This window comes from Notothenia coriiceps, unplaced genomic scaffold (assembly GCF_000735185.1).
Source record: "Notothenia coriiceps isolate Sejong01 unplaced genomic scaffold, NC01 NC01_scaffold00037251, whole genome shotgun sequence".
Lineage (NCBI taxonomy): Eukaryota > Metazoa > Chordata > Actinopteri > Perciformes > Nototheniidae > Notothenia > Notothenia coriiceps.
Window position 1 is genome coordinate 11,059 of NW_011369952.1, and position 19,846 is coordinate 30,904.

Consider the following 19,846-nt stretch of genomic DNA (forward strand, 5'->3'; position numbering starts at 1 on the left):
CCTACTCTGGTTGCTTGGCTGTACAACTGATCGACTATGCCAGGCTAACCACATTTTTATAGAGAACACATTGTGTTAAAAAAATGCTCCACATAAGTTGCTTATCTACATCAGTGTAGTTTGTACCAATGCCAGTGTGTATGATACGAAAAGTTTTGATTTGGTGACTCCCAGTGGTAGTCTTAAAAAAGACACTGCTATAGTGTAGAATAGATGCCATTCCTGCAGGTGCATATTATGTTGGTTGAGAAAAAATAAATGTCTTCAACTTCTCCGTTCCCCCTCGATTCCACCATTACTCATCTATCTTTCTTCCTGTCACTTTCTGCAACAGGACTCTCTGCTAGCCAGCCCAATCATCCTGGACCTGGTGATCCTGACGGAGCTCTGTGAGCGTATTGCTGTCAGACCTCAGGGGGAGGAGGACTTCCAGTCCTTCCACAGTGTCCTGGCCCTGCTCTCCTTCCTCTGCAAGGCCCCCCTGGTCCCATCAGGGACCCCGGTCATCAACGCATTCTTCCGCCAGAGGGCCAGCATAATAAACATCATGAGGTATGGACAGGGCTAGCTTTAATCAGCTTAAAATGTTCTTTTCATTTTGCCAACAACGTCCTCTTTTCATTTTATTACATTATTGGTCAAGTTATATCATCATTGGGTTTTATCACATCCTTTATCACATCCACAAAGGTTACGGTGTGATTACATTTTCAGGAGCTTATTCTATTGGGTGTTACAATGCTTATAAACAGGTGTGCTATTTATGCGCTTAATTCGGTGACAGAAGTTGATAACAGTCTCCCGCCTTGTCTTTTTCAGAGCGTGTCTGGGCCTTCCTCCCCAGAACCACATGCTGCTGGAGCACAAGCTGCAGAGGAACTTCCTGCCTCCACAAGCAGCCTACATCAACGGTCATGTGACTGCTTCAAAGAAAGTAGTCCTCACCAATGGTAACCATGTGCCGCTAACAAATGGCATCCATGCACAAGGCGGCGACGCAGACATTGCATTATGACTGCAAATACAACACTACAGCCCAACAAGTGAAACTTGACAACACTTAACTGTAAAGTTGATTAGTCTATCATTACAAGAAACAATAACACTGGTTTTACAACTTTCAAAGTAAACTTGACATTTATGTAGGATGCATTTAACAACATAGGTATTCAACAAGTTTTGGCCTATTAATGAAAAATGGCATGGTGCTGCAACATTTAAATATTATTAATTCAGTCGTCCTCTATAGCTGTTGAGCATCAACAGAAGCATATATGGAGTACACTTCAATCATCTCCACGTGGCGTAACAGTGTTCAAACCAAGCTATTTTGTTAAAAATATCTGTTTTTTTTTAGGCAGAGTTAACCATGTACTGAATATTTTAACGAGTAAAAGCTTTTTATTTGCTTGGAAGTAGTTTTGTGTGTGCAATGTATATTTCATATCCAATTGTACAGTAACGTTCTTAGAAATATGTTTAACGAACATGAAACTGATCGTGCAGCCGTTTAAAAAAACGTTATTGATAAATGATGTATTTGTTGTTTGATGATCGAAGGCCATCTTCCTAACGTAATGTATGTTATGTATATCACGGCCATTACGTAGACATCCATATGTTTTGTTTAAAGATAGATGATGAAAATATGGATGCTGTATTGACTGTTTTGGTTAGCAATAACCTGGGCTGTTATCATGTTCTATACAATAAACCTTAACATATTGCTTAAACTTAACATTTCTAAGGAATTAATTGTTGTGTTCTGTGTACTTTTCCCTTTATTGAGCCACATCTGAAGTTACATGTATTTTATTTGCATTAACGAGCAATGGCGTTTGTTGCAATATGACACACCATATGAAAACACTTGCTAATGGTAAAAAAATAATGGGTAAGAACAATGTCATCTACTGTTTTAAAATGTTATTTGTTTACATCTATTCCTCAAACCGTTTCTGATTCAAAATTAAAATTAAACTGTACAAACATTAGCTTCCACATATTAGGTTATTACTTAGGTTGTAAACACTTTATTAATCATTAAGAACCATTTATAAACCAGTTCTAACAGTTTTCATACATCAACACATGCTCACTATTTGGCAAGATGACTAAGCCTTATATTGGTTACCTAGCTTACTTTTCCTCTTCATTCAGCCAAACATCCTTGGTATCTGTTGTTCACCGAGTTGATTCTCCCCCCAAATGGGAATGTGTTTTACACTTTACAATAAGGCTCCCTTTTGGCAGTTATACATGTTAGTAACTCATTCATTATGGTCATAAGAGATGCCAAGAAACATGAAGATGGAAGGGGGGGAAATCAACTCAGTGAACAACAGATACCAAGGATGCTTGCCGATGAAGACGAAGTAAGCTAGGTAGCCAATATAAGGCTTAGCAGTACAGATAAATGTGGGCTCACTATTTGGCAAGCAACCGGTCACAGTTGCCCTGTTTATCTCATGTCCTGTGAAAGCTTATTAATGATTTATAAAGTGTTCACAACCTAATTCATAAATTCATTACAAACTATTCGTAAACCCTTTATAAGGGTAGTCTTATTGTAAAGTGATCTTAGCCTGTATTATATCTGCACTAGTATGTCAAATGATTCATAACTGTGGTGTAACAATTTAGAATGTTGTTATTATTCCATATTCTTAATCTGTGTTTCACTAAACAGAAGCATCGTGTTCAGATTTAATTTCAGTAAATAAAATGGATTTCACAAAGAGTGAGAGGAATGGGAATTAATGAGCACCTTAGGATCAGAATCCCTACGCGCCCCAGAACGGACTATTTGACGCGTCAGACAGCGTCCCTAGTAACCAGCAGACAGAGCGGAGTGATTTTGGAGACATATCTTTTTTAAGGCTTTCGGCTGTTGTAGAAATCGGATAATTTCGCTTATTTTTCTTGCGATATGTAACACCGAAATAAAAGGGTCAATTTCCTGTCTTCCGACCGGTATTAAATCACTTCCGTTGCTGCATCACGGGAAGTAGCTATGGCGGACAAGGAGAAGCGCCGGTCCGGGGCAGCTCCTCCAGGGATGCCCGATGGGAAAGCCACCAAATCGGACTGCGACAGGGAGTTTCTGTCGCAGGCCGGGGTGGGAGAGCTGCTCCGCGGGGCCATTCTGAAGATGGTGGAGGCCAGGTCGGACGATCCCATCGGGTTCCTGGCCGACCACTTCTGTAACCTCGCCTCGGTGACAGAGCCCGGCACAGTTGGATGCGGCGATGCGGATCAGATGAACAACGGGCCGCAGAGCGCGCAGGAGCAGCAGCATCTTAATCGGGCTCTGTGGCACCTGCGGCTGGCACACCACTCCCAGAGGTCAGGGCACAGAGATTTACGGTCCTAACCCACAACCCTTCGACATTGCTTTTTTGAACCAAATATTATTCTAATAGAACATATGATTATACTTCAGCAGTCTATTTAATTAAGCAAATGTTATCTTTTGCTCTTTGTAATCTTACATTAGTGTAATTTTGAAACCTCTATTGTGATATTTAAAACCAATTAATCATTGCTCTCTGTGCATGTTTATGAGAGACTGTAGAAGTATGTTGTTTTTGGGTCTGTGTGACCAATGTAGTCAATTATTTTTCATAGTCAATTGCACTGATAAGAAACTGCAACATGTAAATTCTATAGTGTAACAAATGGCTAATCCTTGGTAAATTATTTACTGTTTATCTTCCTTCACCATGACACTTACGTTACTCTTGTATCTTTTCAATTCACCAATTAGATGGGGGAACTGCACAATTGATTGATTTATTAACAATTTTTCAACATTACCAACTACCGCCTTAGAATATTTTAAGAACCCTTGACAGAATGTGATAAACGACGATTAAAGACTTAATTATTGTCAGTCACTCAACAGAAAGAGATTTTGCATTATCTGTGGCAAAATAATTTCCTTCAGAATGAACAAAAAGTTTTGTTTTATCTTGTATCTTATCTTACATTTGATCCCATTTCTCATTTTAAACCCAGATCTGCCTTCAACAACAACGTCTGTGTGGCCTACGACCTTTTGAACAGCACCGGGCCTCGCAGACGTCCAGCTGAGGTTCCTGAGTGCCCTGAAGGCTCCTGTAACGACAGCCAGACAGAAGTGGGAGGGGGAGTGAGGGGAGGCCTCTACACCCAGACTCTGCAGTGCCTGTGCAGTGAAGGTGGAGTCCCTGCCTCCACCTCCGCCCCGCTCCTTCGACGCCTCCATTGCCAAGACCACGAGGCCGTCCCTTATGATGTCTTCCGTCACGGTGTGCTCACATGTGCAGTTTTCTCAGACTACATCCGGCAGGCTCAGAGGCTTTACGCTGAGGTGTGCTGCCCTGACGAGGGGCCTGCCTCGCGGGCACTTGGCCTGGCCGTGCTGGGGACCTTAAGGGAAGCCCTGGAGACTTCACAAGGCAGTGAGGCTAACTGCTGTGTTAATGCTAATACTAAATCTAATTCCTGTCTGGAGGCTAATGTTAAAGCTAAGCGCTACCTGGAGGCCAGTGCCAAGATTTCCCCATACAAGCTTGGTCAGGCCATGGCTACAGCCCAGACAAGAGGCCCGGGGGGGGATATGGATGCAAAGGAGTTTGAGAACGCAGCCGCAGAGCTCTTTATCACTCGGGTGAAAGTTTTGTCCTAGGTTTTTGTTGCCTGTTTCTCATAATTTATTAATGTAAAACAATCTGAAATATGTTAATAAATACCTTCTGTGCACCTCCTGTAACCTAAAATCTACACTTACAGATATTACCTCTGCTCAAGAATGCCACTCAACCCTATAATTCCATTGTTTGGAAGATAACACTTGTTGTAAAGCATATTGTTTGATGTCTATAATTCAACTTAATAAAGTGGAAGAGATCTTAATTTAACTAAAATTTGAAATGTAATCATTTAATAACAGTGTCTTCTTTTGACATTAAATTATTCTGGGTACAAACATTAATCATTTAAAACAATATTTAAATGCATTCCTGTCTATTGCATGCAGCTATTGGAAAACATTTAGAAAAGTTACCAACAATACTTTTTTTTTTTTTCATGAAATGTATTATGTCTTTTATACTGTATGCTAAAACAGAAAAGTCAACAAATAGGCCCAATCTCCATTTACATGTGTATATTTTAATTTGTATTTGTTATAAGAGTTATATATTAGCCAAAATAGACTATATATAAAGCTAGTGACATACAGGACATACAGTAATCGGCAACACTTCTTACATTCATCCACTAGATGGCAGCACCAGCAGAGGCTGAAGACCGACACAAACAGAAAGAAAGCGGAAGTACACCACTTTGCGCTTTGTAGTGAAATGACAGTAGCGTTACCTGCAGAAACACCCGAGGCTCTTCATTTACATTACATTACTGTCACCACTGTACCTTAATGCCGTGCGTGTTGCCTCGTGGTTGCACTTGTCCACATGGAGGAAGAGGAGCAGCTGCGGCCCTTCATGTTCCTGATGACTTACATGATGCTGAAGCGCAGGAGAGATTTATACAACGCGAACACTCAGAGGCGCGGTGAGATCCAGAGACGCATCAGACATCGGCAGTACTTCCTCCAGAGGCAGAGGAGGACGCTCATGGTCAGTCAGTCCCTCTCTGGCTCTTTTCATATCCAAGCATATTCACCGTCATATGTGAAGGCTAAATATGGCAGTCAATCAGGCTACATTACACGTATGGATTTATAATGAAAATATCCAAACATTATATTTGTGGTTTGTAAAAACACTATTTGTGTGAGACTTATTCATTAAAGTAAGCTAGAGACCCTCCCAAACCCCATCCCATTTACTTTTCACATTTTACAGTCAATTGGGTCCAGTGTTTGTCTCTTCCTCTTACAACTTATTTTTTAACAACCGCTGTGGAAAATACAGACGTATAGAGTATCTATTGGAAGAGGAACTGAAATAGAGCTGCAGATAATAATACATTACAAAAAGGAAAATAAAACCAAAATCCTGCAACTGATAAACCTTTCAAACAAATCAATGCTCTTCAGAGTTCTTTACAAGCAAGGACTTGCATGGTAATTAAATACAATGAAACAAGTCATGATCATTCACAGAATATAGTAACAAATAAATCATAAAGATGATTATGACATCTCTCTGAATAGTATAACTTTAAAATATAAAACCCTACAACAGAGCCATGATTAAAAGATTGGTTACTGGTTTTAAAAATATCTATATTTCTGCTCAAATACCAGAAAAGTGGCAGTTATACAAACAAAAATAAAAAGTAAAGACAGGTGCTAGGCTGCATAGATCTCAACAAAGGCGCAGAAAAAAAACACAACAATGTATGTTTGTTTTGACATCTGTTCTTTATCTGTTTGTTATATTAGCAATGATAGAAGTATAGTTTGTTATTGTACTAACCGTAGCAGGTTATATTTATTGTTTTTATATTTATGGCCTTAGATTTCCCTGCTAGAATTTGTCCTCACGCCATTATGTTGTCAAATGTTGTGAGAGTTGTGACTAGTGAGATAGAATTATGTGAATTAATTTAAAGAAAAATGTAACTTTTATGATGAATCTTCTTCTCCCCAGATGATGATAGCAGGAGGTATGCGCTCCAACGTCCGCGTCCGCACACGTCCATGGTCCACCACTCCAAGCACTGATTGGTGGGAGCGGGTGGTGATGACAGAATTCCAGCCCTCTGATTGGCTCAATAAGTTTCGAATGAGCAGGGAGACGTTCTTCTACCTGTGTGACAAGCTGAGGCCCCGTCTGGCTCGCCAGGACACCAGCTTCCGCCTGGCGCTGCCGGTGGAGAAACGCGTAGCAGTGGCTCTGTGGCGCCTGGCGTCCAACATCGAGTATCGCACCATCAGTACCTTATTTGGAGTGGGGAAGTCCACTGTGTGCAGGTGTGTTAGGGACATGTGTCACGCCATCGTGGCACTCCTCAGCTCCATCTACCTGCGGCCGCCCAGTGAGCAGGAGCTGGAGGACTCAGCTCGGCTCTTTCTGTCCAATTGGGGCTTCCCTCACTGTGTCGCTGCCATAGCAACACTCCACACAGCCATCATCACGCCATCAAACAACGCGTCCGATTATGCCAACCCTGCAGGCTGGCTCTCAGTGCTGTCGCAGGTAGAGAGGGCACCCAAAAGTGCTGTTGAAAATATTTGTTTGCTTTTTTTCAGATTTTGACCTTGTTCCTCTTTCTGTGTCTTTTGTGTTTCAGGTGGCTGTTAGTGGCCGGGGGCAATTCTGGGATGTATGTGCCAGTTTCCCAGGTGGGACGGACCCAGCTGACATCTTCCAGAACTCATCACTGTGTGCCACAGCTGCAGAGGGAGGACTGTCGCCTGCCCTGCCACCTGTCTTCATGGGAAATTCACTCCGGTGAGTTAAAAGCATGACGGTTGAGTCAGGGTTCAATTCAGTACTAAGTAGGTCACATGTCTCACAAACATAAACAAAATGATCTTTTGTCTCAATGACCCAACCCTTGTTAGCTAAATTCTTGATAAATTCAAGTAAACAGGGGCTGCGTTTACGAACAGCAATACTATTATAAAAACATCTGTTTACATATTTCCTACATCACGTAAAGTATAATCCAAGTCGTATTACACACTTGGTCTCAAGTGCCATTGCTCACAATGACCATACACTTATATCAAATTCTAAAACTTTACTATATAAAACACTTCAGCATAAACAGTTTCGCACCAGCAAACTACAAGTCGGTGCAAGTATTTTCAATTGGTAAGGTGTTAGGCTAATGGATCCTCTTGGATTGAGCTTCTTCTCCTACAACATCCGATACACAAATGTGCAGTACTACACATTTAAGGCCATTGTGTTTAAGATTTTAATTGTTGCGCCATAATTGAACCTCAGACCAGTTATGCCCCTTTCACACCAACGCGTTTTCAGCTCCGGCTCGGAGCTGGAGCCTGAAAAGTACCAGTTTTTCCTGTTCACACCGCAGCGGCGCCGCCTCTTAGCTCCGGAATCCGGTTCACTTCCAGCTCCAAAAAATTGTCGGTCTAGACTCTAGAGCATAGACTGTATATATAAAGGTCTAGAGCAGGGGTCGGCAACCTTTTTGACAAGAGCTTCGGAGCTAAGATGTGGCTTCACTTACGTCTCTCTTACGTCGAGGCGTGCAGGAAACTAAACCCACCTCCCCTGAACATGGGTCGACTGAAGAGTCTCGTCATGCCTGCCTACAAGCACTAGTGCTTATAAACACACTTTATAAAGTCAAGCAACACTAACCAGGCTTCGTGTGATTCTGTTTATTTGTACCTTACTTTGACCATCCGTTCACTGTTATTGATCATTGTGGAGAGCAGGCAGACGTTTTGTTTTGTATTATAGCAGCTATCGGATGGAATCAATACATGGGCTGCACAGGTTGTCGTGTCCGACTATCACAAGTAGAATCATAATAAAAATATGCCGGTAAAATGTGCCTGAAGAAAACGGCTTATGCCACAATAGGATAGCAATAGCAAGTAGTCAGTTTAGCTTCGGTTGCTATGCTAACATCACCCATTTTATACCAGAGAAACTTTAATAACAGCGTTGTGATGCCAAACAGCGTCAATTCAGACTGACACACATTCACTTAAGGGGAACTGGGGATATGTATCAGCTGCTTGTGTGACAGTCAGACAGTGAATAACTTTAGAGCGGCCGCTGCAGTGTGAGCTAACCGGGAGCTAACGGGAGAATAAACTCCCTGTGGAAGAGCAGCCAGCACTGCAGCGGTCGGTAAATGCCGCTGAAACACATTAATAAACAATGAACCATGCACTCTGGAGAAAAGCATAAGGTTGGAGAAGTCGTTATTTAATTTAATCTGGCTTCGTGTGATTAAAAGCAACACGATCATCGACGCGACGCAGTCCCCCATTGTTGTTGTTGTTGTTGTGAGCGCCGTTGGGGAGCAAATCAGCGATTTAAACGGTGACGTCATGACGCAATAGCGGCTGCACCAGTCGGGCTCTGGGCGGTGTGAACAGAGCGGGAGCAGAAAAGGGAAACCGGAGCTGAACCAGAAAAGCTCTAGCTCGGAGCTAGAAAGGGAAGCGCTGGTGTGAAAGCCGCATTAGTGCTGCCACAATCCTCTCAAACATGCAACATATTTACAATTAGTATCCGACCAAACTGGTTTAAGCTGGATAGGAGCTTACATTTTGCAATGCTTAGTCATTTTTGCATGTAACAATCATCTGTTGTATTCAGGTATGTGCTGCTGGGGGAGGCCTGCTACCCTCTGCAGAGCTGGCTAATGAAGGCCTATCCTGAGGAAAAGGGCAGGGGCAGCAGCACAGCACTGACCCAGCCACAGCGGCTCTTCAATGGGCAGCTCACCAGAGCGCTGCGTGTGTCTGAGGAGGCTCTGCTAAAACTCAGGGCACGCTGGCAGTGTCTGAGCAAGAGGAACGACTGTGGACTGGACGTGGTGCCCACCATGATTCTAGCTTGCTGCATCCTGCACAACATGTGTGAGTCCCACGGAGACGCCTTCAGGGCAGAGTGGCAGGTGGAGGTGACAGAGGCAGAGAGCCCTCAGCCCACACACAGACAGCCTTTAACCCACAGCATCGACCAAAGTCAGGCTGAGGAGGTCCGACAACTCTTCCATGACTATTTTGAAGAACAGAATAATTAAAAAAGTCTTTCTAAACAAAAGACTAAGCTAAGTACATGTACTTTAAAGTGGACCTATCATGCTATATTTGAATAATATATTGTAGGGCCATACCTATATAAAACATGTTTGTGAAGTTTTTTTTTCAAAATACCAAACAGATCAGGCATATTATATACGTATATATATTTGCTCTATTCCAGCCATGTCTTCACAAGGGCTGATTCTGTGGCAAATGAGCTTCAGCTGACCACGCCCCCTGCAAAGGAGGGGGGCGAGGCACGAGCGTAATGTTACCATGCCACGCAACCTCTCATTCCCCTGATAGGTGGAGAGTTGCCCATATAGGCGGAGCACCCCGTTTCTGAAGTCAGAACAATTTCAAATCTGCATCAATCTGTATCAGATCTGTTGCAGCCCCGTTTTTAGAGATTTGGGTATGGAGGAAAAGAGAGAGGGTTGTGTTTTCTGACACTTGGTGAGTTCCCTGACACACCGGGGACACATTCATGTATAAAAGACGTACAAGAGTGCATTTTGCATGATAGGTCCACTTTAAGTATTTGTAATTTCAGTACTTTCCTTCAGGCTACTTCATACTTCAGATCTCAGAGGGGAAACATTGTAGTTTTTACTTCAATGCATTAGCTCTTTATTGTGTAATTAGTGATGCATCTGGAAGGGTCTATGACTGTCTATGTATCAAGACATTACACAATTTTTTTTTTTAACAATTTCATTACGTAGTGTATTTCTGTTAAATGAATAGGTACGTTTGTTGTATATTGTGTCATCTCATCATTGATTCTGTTTGTTTGTAACCAATGTATAATGTTAATATGTTGTACAAATGTGTGTACAAATGTAGAAAATAACAACAACAACAATAATATGAACCAATGGACTAACCCTAACCCTACCGAATGAATACATTGTGAACAGGTGTAACATACAACTCAACTCTAAGGCCACAAGATGTCACTGCTACCACAGCCATCGTTAAGAATGTGTCTTGTCTGATGCTGCTTGCAGTATAATGCAGTTAAGGATGAATTGATAAAAAGCAGATCCTTATTGAAATGTCCTGATGATCTATTACCATGATGCACCACACTTCCAAGGATCTTTCTCAGCAGTGCAGAGGATTGTGTAGCACTTAATTTAGCAATGATTGCACATGCATTGATATAGAAAAACAGCTCTTTCTTACTTATACACATCTGGTTTAGCATCTTCTCACTTGTGTGCTGCTCACTGTCGGATCCCACCCCGAGGACCCGCCTCGTCCATTCAATTGGTCTGTCACAAACCTGTTTCATGCATGCCTCCGTCTGTCACTCAACACCCCAGTTTCTCCTCCTCCTTGCCTGGCATCAGACTGGTGTGTGTGCCGACCTTGTTCCAGCGACGAGCTACCCCAAAAAGCCAGCTGTTTGCAGCGCATACATTTTTGGCATTAGCCACCGTTCCGGGCACGCATTTAACCCCCTCTTTCAGGGCTGTGGTAGTGTAGCCTTATATTTTACCGTGAAAATGAGCCAGGGCGTGATGGGGTGCTGCCCTGCTATCGCTAGCTAGGCGGACAAATTCCTTCAACCAGCTCGCTGTTCCAATCACTGCGGGTTGACACAACATTAGCTGAGGCGTTGTTAAGTGAGCTAGCGGGCTAGCAAGGCTGTAGCCGTTCCGTGTAATTTATCCTACGGTAGCTAATGTAGTTAGAAACGGACGCATTGCTGCGGCGTAAATAGTGCAATAACGGTTAATAACGGCAATCACTCTAACGTTAGCTTACTAGCACTACTTTTCACTATCGCTAACTAGCTAGCTAACGAGACTCAACAGAAATCAACTGTTACGCGTTTGGATGTCAAGACACTGCAGTTTTGAACCACTTTTGGGCGATTGTGGAGAAAAAATTGGACAACAGTGACAGATGCAAAGATAGAATTGGACCAGCGAATGAGAAGAAGGTGTTAATGATATAAACTAAGTGGCTAATCTGCGGCAGTAATTTTAACATTAGCCGTATTAAGGTAGAGCATCTCTGGGAGGCCCCACCGTCTCCTGACTCCCTCCCCCTGTCCGAATCTCCCGTGATTTGCCGAGAACACCCGGGTGAAGTCGCATTTGCTCTCGGCTTGGGGGGACGACTTGACAGCGAGGCCCCTTAGCTAGTATCCCCTCCCCCCAGTCCCATCCATCCGTCCAGCCCGACAGACCCACCCCTTCACCCCTGAGATCGAAGCGAAGACCGGGGATTCGGGATAAGCTGAAACCGTGTGCCGAGGTCCCGTCTTAACCGGGCTGCCAAAACTAGAGGAGATGACTCTGGAGTCCATGATGGCTTGCTGCCTGAGCGAAGAGGCGAAGGAGTCGAAACGAATCAATGCAGAAATTGACAAACAACTCCGCCGAGACAAGCGAGACTCCAGGAGAGAGCTGAAATTACTTCTTCTCGGTATGTGGCATGCTACATTTCATATACATGTGTATCACCATGTCTTGTGTCGTTGCAAGGAAAACTTGGGCCTTCTTGTCAATGCTAGCTCCTATGCTACTAGTTAAGGCTGCTAGCCTGGTTTCAGTATGAGTAACGTTATGGCATGATTTACAAAATGCGTGGTTTGTCTTGTAGCTTGCTGAGTAAAACAAGGGTTCGCTGGTAATATTGGGTGCATATCTACAAGAACTGGTCAGTCACATATTTTGGGTCTTTCCTCGAGTGTTTTGTCTTTGCATTGATGTGCAGACCACCGCTCATTTGGCATCGAAGTTACTAAGATGTCACCGTTTACAGGCTACCACATGCTTGTCAGTGGGCCAGTTTGACAATTTTGACTAGCCCTAAAGCTAATCAGTCGGTCAGATTCAAAGCTGCCATTCTGGTCAGCTAGAAGATGGTTGTTAAAAGGTGAAGATGGTCACTTGATAATAGAAGCAGCAGTACCAGCTTTGGATTGTTTTACACTGTTGCTTTACAGGTTGCATAACATTTGTACAATTGGGTGAGGTTTCAGGTGCCTTAGCTATACAATGCCTGGTGCCCATCCATTCATTTTTTATTTATTTACCTTCTTTATTAACTTGCACCCAGTGTCACACATCTACCCGTCCAGAGGACAGAGATACTGAGGGATTTGACCCCTCATCCTGGAGTCTAGCTGAGTAGGTTAGCTATTTTTATAGCTGGTGTGTGGGCAGGTGGGAGCTGCTGTTGAATAAGTTGCTCAGTACTGCATTGATTCATAGTTCTGTGGACACAGAAAGGAACATTAGGCTCTGCTTTATCACAAATGTACTATCATTGCTCTCAGGAAAATGTATTGTGCATGCACCTTTTTAACTGGCTTGTAGCTGTGTGTGCATGTGACCAGCCAACCACTTAAAACAACAGAGAGGTGTGAAAGCTCCTTGGAAAAAGCGTCAATTTTTAGGACAATTAGAATTATCTAGGTTGCATCCTTCGTTTCAAAACGTTTGCTCCCATTTCCTTGCCCACCAAAAGCAGTCCTGGTTATTTGACATGTGTGTCTCCTTTCATTTCCCTGCTGAATACCTCAGCTCGGATAAGTAGGCCACACTAGAGCCGTACTGTTGATGGGACACGTTCTATTCTTTGTTAAACCTTGTATTCACTCTTGCACCCTGTCCTACCTGGTGGTCAAGGTGAGCGTGTAAAAGTGCTGTTTTTGTGTCGCAGTTAAGAAATGCTTTGCTTCTTTGCTGCAATTATATTTCTCTGGACAGATGACCAATGGAGGGTTTGGGAGGACAAAGTGATTCCAGAATTTTGAAGAAAATAAGGAGATCATTTCCGCTCTGTACATAACATAGCTGGAGTATGTGGTGTTTTATATTATGCATGGTTTTGACAGCATACATCAAAATACACTTGAAGTGTCAGTGAGTGAAAGGCAGAAAGCAAGCAAGAACTGCAGTCAGTCATGTTGTAAGTGGCCCATCCTGTGTGAGTTAAGGCTGTCAGTGGACGCCTGGATAAGGACGTGTAAAGCAGGATTAGTCCAGGTCTTAATAGGCTTGGTTAAACACATCCGCTGCTGAGACTTTGAGATGTCACTGACTCCTATTATCCTCTGGCATTATTCTCAGGCCTGCTGCCCTCAGTGAGCTGCCGGCCTCTCTACAGCTCACTGGAGGAAAAGGACAACTTCTGTGGCTGAACACTTAATAACCATGCTCCATCAAGTGTATTACATTTGAAACTGAAGAAAATACACTTTCCAAAAGCTCAATGTGTCTAAAATGTGCATGTTTTGCCCGTGAAGATGTCCAAAATGTAATAAGTTTACAGAAATGAAAATGCAGATGTGGCAAATTCTTACATTTGAGTAGCTGGATCCAGAGAGTGTTTGTAGGCATTTTTCCAGATGGATAGATTCTAGCCTTCCCTGAACAAAGGGTTTTTCTTGCAATAATTCGGGTTCACCGTCCTCTCTGTGTCCCTCTCCCTTCCTGGAAGGGTTTACTAAATGGCCAGAGTGCATGCTAAAGAGCCGTGTCTTGACAAAACATTCAGGTTTGGTTTCTTTTTATGCCAGACACCTGCATTACATTTCCAGACTAAGTATGAGGTGAAAGACAGTTATGTAGGTAAAAGCTGTATCAACATCATGCTTAACCACATGGTCAGAAAAAAACCAATCTGCCAGGGCTGCAGCGGTGCCCACAGTCTGGCTGCCTGGGACTGAGGCCATATCAGGCCATACCGACAGCTTCCTGCTCCACAGACCAGTGGTTTGCCTCTACTTGGTCAAAACACAGTGGACCAGGAGCTGTGGCCTTTGCTGCATCGGGTAAATGAACTGCTGGAGCGAGCAAACGGTCAGTAAAGTGAGATGGAAGGGCAAACGCTTTAATGTTTCCCAAAGTGCTGACCGAGGCAAAGTGTTAGCTCTGTCAGTGTACCAGTTGGCATTTGCTTTTCAGGAAAATAAAGGTTTGACATGAAATATGAAGAACAGAATCTGCCTGGCAATCTGGGATAAATCCCTAGACAGATATTGGAAAGGCATTTTAGGTCATCAGGGAGTTTGTTAAGCACAGTGTTTAAGAAAGGGGTCAGACTGGGGCAAACCGTGTGGATGGCTTGCAATGTACAGCCGTTTTCCAAGTCCTCATTGATTGTGTTGTTGTTGTTGATCCTCCCCCTCTCAGCAGTACGTCTTGTTATCAGGTTTAAGATGTCTTTTAGAGCAACAGTCTGATTGAACCAGGAAGAGGATCAGGGTGTTTATTGCTGACCTCCCTTCTCTTGCCAAGCCGTCTTATTTTGATCATATATGGCAATAGGGATCTTCTAGCTCTACTCCTCGGTGGTTGTGTGATCCCCGACTTGTAATGCCATTGAATGTGAAGCTATGTGGATAGCCGTTTATGCTGAAATCCCCTTTTATCATGGTCCGCTAACGCCTATTACAATGGAAACCCTCATTAGAGAGGCTTTTGCAATATTTGGGAGTTAAGTAATTGATAACATTTTTGATCATTTTTATTTTATTTGTATATTTTTTAACATAAATATATAATAAGCATTTTTGATATGTTCTTGGGGCGGGACCCTTTCACAGTTGTATCATGCATTTATACAAATAATTTCGTAAATCAATCAAGCAGCAAAATAGAGAGGCTACATTTATGGGACAAAACCATATCTACTCAAAATTATTTAATCATAAACACATTTACAGTATATACACGTATGGTGATGACACAACTTAAAAGTGGGTTTAATTAAGCACCGTTGACTCCAAGGTTGGTAACCAGTGGCCAGTTACAATGACTTGGAATATTGAACTATGCAAGTCGGGGCTTAACAATTATTTGTATCTTTATCAAAGTTGCAATATGCCATACTATAAAAAATGTAATCGCCAGAATGTAATATTTGTTTAAGGACTATCCATCATATCATATAAACCTATACAGAAATCACACCATAATTAGAATATTTATATAAAACATTTAATTCCCCCTTGTATCATATCGGAAATGCAATATCCGTGAACATAGTCACAATTGGATATTTCTTCCAAGGTCTTTTAGCCGTAGGATTAACATTTTAAATGTCTGTCTTTTTCAAGTCATTTTAATTCAAAGTTCCCTCACTTTTGTAATCTTGAAGTCACAGTGTAGTAAGCAAACAGTCTGCATCACAGAACATTCTGTAAATGTTCAGGTAGTCAAACATAGCCAGCCCTGCACACACTCTTTGTCTCTCTCTACGACACGGTGTCTGTTACACACTCGCTCGTATTGCTCACCAGTGCACATGTGAACACGCACACATACTTAAATGGGGTCATGGCTGGTTCTCTGGAGGTATAAGGGTGAATGAGGCTAGATGGTGACTGTCCCACATACTGCCGCTACCTCGGTCCCCAGACAGAACGGGGACATAGCCTGCCTCTTAGTTCACTGCCAGTATCTTCAGTCGCTCTGCTGACAGGGTGGCATGTTCACTGCTGTTTACTCCCACCAGCTGCTGCGTACAGTAAAGCCCACACGGCTCTGTGATCGTACGTTTAAACTTCTGTCACTTCATCTTTTTCAAGTTGGATTTGGAATGATGAACCGTGCTTACACTTCTAAAAATGTTTTGCAGGATGTTAGGCTTGCAAGGTTGTACATTTTAGTGTAGTCCAAGTCAATGCGCACCCGAGATGTGCATATGCCCATGTGCGGACATGGACTGATGTTATCTCATAGAATCTCAAAGAGGAGATCCTCTAAAATAAGTGCCATGGCTTAAGAAATAATGTCAACATCTAGGATTTGGCTGTTTCTAGTTAATAGCAGCCGAGCACAGTGTTTGTATTGCAGACTAAAATACGGCTGCTTGTTCCAAATCTTTTGTAAAGCCTGTATTAGATTTTTGTGCTCACCCACACCCACTCGACGAGAGCAGCACTCAGCGCATACTCACTGGTGAACAGACAAAGCCATCCTAAGGTGGTCCAATGTAGGTGTGCAAGTTCACAAGTGTGTGTATCATGTGCATGCTATAGAATGTATATTACATTTACAGCTCTGACACCCACGCACATTACATGGAGCACTCGGCAGAGACATGAGCACAGAGCAGTTGTGTTGAGCACAGAATCTGACATGCAACAGAAACAACTCCTGTTGGAAGTGTGTGTGTGTGTGTGTGTGTGTGTGTGTGTGTGTGTGTGTGTGTGTGTGTGTGTGTGTGTGTGTGTGTGTGTGTGTGTGTGTGTGTGTGTGTGTGTGTGTGTGTGTGTGTGTGTGTGTGTGTGTGTGTGTGTGTGTGTGTGTGTGTGTGTGTGTGTCACGGCAGGAAAAGGAAAGACAGAAAAATGGGCCATCTCAATGAAGGTAACATCCATGCCTTAAGGTTGACGACAGGATCCGTGTGCACAGTTGGTTAGGCAGCTGGTGTGTGTTGTGTAGCTCCGGGCTGCCTTGGCTCAATCCCTTTCCTTTGTACGCCAGAAAGAGGCTGGTTTCCAATATGAATTTAGTGAAAGATTAAGACCCACGCTATATTTTGGTTAGCCTTGTGACTGCCTGATTCATAAAGTGTCTTTCCAGGGCACTGACAAAAAAGCCAAACATCTGGCTGATGCCAATGTTGAGGTTTGGATGATTCTTAAATGCTGTGTCTATGCAAATGTCTTCTCACCGCAGAGATTGCATTGTAAATCGCTGCCTGAAAGGACAGATAAGTCAACAGTGGTCATACCAATGGGCCATTATATTTATGTGCGTATTTGCATGCAGGTTAGCCATGATGCTGATAATCCTCATGGCATTGCAGAGGGAAGCCGCGGTTGGCAGGGATAGTCCTGTTTGAGGACAAGGTGTTTAGTGGCCTGTGTGTGAAACACAATGAAAGAAAATATAGGATATGGGCAGCTAGTGTAAACAAAGCAGGCCCTGCTCACACACGAACATAACCTGATAGACTGACAACCCAGCCTCACCAAGACAGCCTTGTGCCAAGTCCATCAGGTGTTGTGTCACAAGCTGACATCAGTTGCGTTATGTAGAGGCTGATGAAAGCTAACCTGGTAATAAGATACATGTTTGGCATCTTAACATGTTAGAATTTAGAAAGCATTTTATTCTCAGTAGTTCTTCTTTATCAGGCTATTTTGAACCAAATGTTCCTGCTACGCTCATTGTTGTCGGGCTACCCAGGATTGAGAGTTCTCTCTCTGTTCCAAGAAAGGCATGAGCTTCACAAAGGACCAGTATGTGTGTGTGGGCTGTGTAGTGTACCTTGCTCTGTTGCATTGGGGGAGAATCAAAGCTCTCTTGTATTTTAATTTTATTTATCAAACATTCATAGCTACCTTGAACTACGGTTGCAATGGTATGAGATTTTCATAGAATGATAATGAAATAATGAAAATATTGCGTTTCTTATTTATTTATTATATATTATTTATTAGCAGATAAATTACCCTTTAAGAAAAACAACAGCATTTGAATTGTAACCCCGAATTTAAAACATACTCAAGTTTCTTTCAGTATGGTAGATAAACAAATTGTATTGTAACCTTCAATTTCCATACCAGTGTACCGTTACAACCCTACCTGGATTAGAGTGTTATCAAACCCAAGTAGTGTGTGAGCTATTAAAAGGTGCCCTCCTTTTTCTAGGTCATTAGCAAAAAAGAATGGATGGATTCTAGTTATGAATATCCAAAATTCTTGACAGAGAGGGATGAGAATGGAGAGGCATATTTCTAGCCTTAGGGAGGTTAGGAGCGGTTGTGAAGAAGGGGAGGGAAGAGAGAGTGCTTGTAAGGGTGGGTGGGGGGAGGCTGGTGGCATATAAATGGTTGTGGCTGGTGCCGGTATAATCTGGGGAGGAAAAAAGGGAAGACAGAGGCTCGTAGTGTGTTGTCTCAGGAAAGAGGGACACGACAGTTAAGAGAACACAGCGGAGACAGATCTTGTGACGGGGTCACGAGAAATAAATCAGACATCCAGCTGGAGAGTGATCCTCTTGCTCCTTCTGCTAAAGCAGTCTGCAGTCTCTACCAGGACATTAGTGCCTGCCCAATGCAAAGAATATCCTCTCCAATCATTTTTATTTGGCCGACTGCCGTGCTGCACGAGTTTGGGAAAAAAATCGAATTGCGATTTTTATGACAAATTTTGCGATTTGCGATATTTGTTTTTAAGCGACCCAACGGAAGTTTATTGTAAAATGCGGCCATATCTCCGGCTAGGAAGGTTGCATCAACATGCTACCGTCTCTAGCACCCCCACAGCCCGAGGTACGAGTGAAATAACTAAACTTACATGAGACTTCCGTTGGGTTGCTTTAAAGCAGGGGTGGGTTTGGTACGGCCCTCGAGGTAATTTATAAACACACGCAAAAAAGAAAAAAAATTAAAGAAATCTAGACCGCAAAAGAATTAAAACAAGCGAGTGCCGGTTTTTCCTGGCCAAGGTCAGGGTCCTTGAACATTACACAAGTCACGTGTCATCACTTGGTATATGTCTCGTTTGACAGGCGTGTAGTTCTGCTGGAGAGCACCAGCACGCCGCTCCGGCACTAAAGATAAGGAGCAGTACACATGCCACCATTTTTGCGTGGCTGTGTCTTTAGTTGAAAGCCCAGTGGCGATCTGTTCATCTGTCATACTGATCATACAGTCAATAACTTTGTTGTTATTAGCATCTGGTTAGCTAGCTATGCTAACGAATATAAGAAGCTTTTTCTACAACCAGTGAGGTAAAGGCACATCTTTATATGATCATTAGTTATACAAAAATAAGAGAATAAAGTAAACAGGTATAAAATAATATATTACAAAAAAAGTTGTTATTAATAAACAAGAATACAGTTTAAAAGGGGAGTGATTTATTAAATATCCATAAAGAAAAAGAAAATCTGTTTACGGTTCTGTTTCATATGGATGTTGAGAGATGTATCCATAGAGCTCCTAATGTTGCTTTCAAAGTGCACCAGATTAATGCTTTTGACTTCAACATTTAAAAAAATCTTCCCGGGGGGAGTATGCCCCCCAAACCCCCCTAGAGGAGGTTAGGTCCCCCACCCCCGACTTAAATCATGTTCACATGGATAGGAAACTAAATACATTTGCACACATCTTGTGTCCATATCTTTCTGTTTTGGTGGTCATGCCACAACCGTGCATGTGCATGCATGCGCGAGTCA

The 19,846-nt window shown here is 42.7% G+C and overlaps 4 protein-coding genes across 5 annotated transcripts in view; all 4 read left to right on the plus strand.

Annotated features, from left to right (window-relative positions):
- The window catches only part of LOC104967389 (inositol-3-phosphate synthase 1-A), an 11,356-nt gene extending 9,618 nt beyond the window's left edge, over positions 1–1,738 (plus strand). The window contains exons 10-11 of the mRNA XM_010796797.1: positions 335–552; positions 820–1,738. Coding sequence (XP_010795099.1) covers positions 335–552; positions 820–1,015 — 414 coding nt within the window. The 3' untranslated portion in view covers positions 1,016–1,738. The remainder of the gene's footprint in view (positions 1–334; positions 553–819) is intronic.
- Positions 1,739–2,860: 1,122 nt separating this feature from the next.
- tpgs1 (tubulin polyglutamylase complex subunit 1) lies at positions 2,861–4,894 on the plus strand. Its single transcript, XM_010796798.1, has 2 exons — positions 2,861–3,345; positions 4,018–4,894. The coding sequence occupies exons 1-2, from the start codon at positions 3,014–3,016 to the stop codon at positions 4,667–4,669; spliced, it is 984 nt and encodes a 327-aa protein (XP_010795100.1). The 5' UTR covers positions 2,861–3,013; the 3' UTR covers positions 4,670–4,894.
- Positions 4,895–5,345: 451 nt separating this feature from the next.
- Positions 5,346–9,782, plus strand: LOC104967392 (putative nuclease HARBI1). The gene is made up of 4 exons (XM_010796799.1): positions 5,346–5,621; positions 6,600–7,148; positions 7,243–7,403; positions 9,258–9,782. The coding sequence occupies exons 1-4, from the start codon at positions 5,457–5,459 to the stop codon at positions 9,685–9,687; spliced, it is 1,305 nt and encodes a 434-aa protein (XP_010795101.1). The 5' UTR covers positions 5,346–5,456; the 3' UTR covers positions 9,688–9,782.
- A 1,223-nt stretch (positions 9,783–11,005) lies between these two features.
- Positions 11,006–19,846, plus strand: part of gna11b (guanine nucleotide binding protein (G protein), alpha 11b (Gq class)) — a 24,883-nt gene continuing 16,042 nt past the window's right edge. The window contains exon 1 of one of the 2 annotated variants that reach the window (XM_010796801.1): positions 11,006–12,127. In XM_010796801.1, the coding sequence (XP_010795103.1) occupies positions 11,992–12,127 (136 nt within the window). In that variant the 5' untranslated portion in view covers positions 11,006–11,991. The remainder of the gene's footprint in view (positions 12,128–19,846) is intronic. The other variant, XM_010796800.1, reaches the window with a different exon arrangement.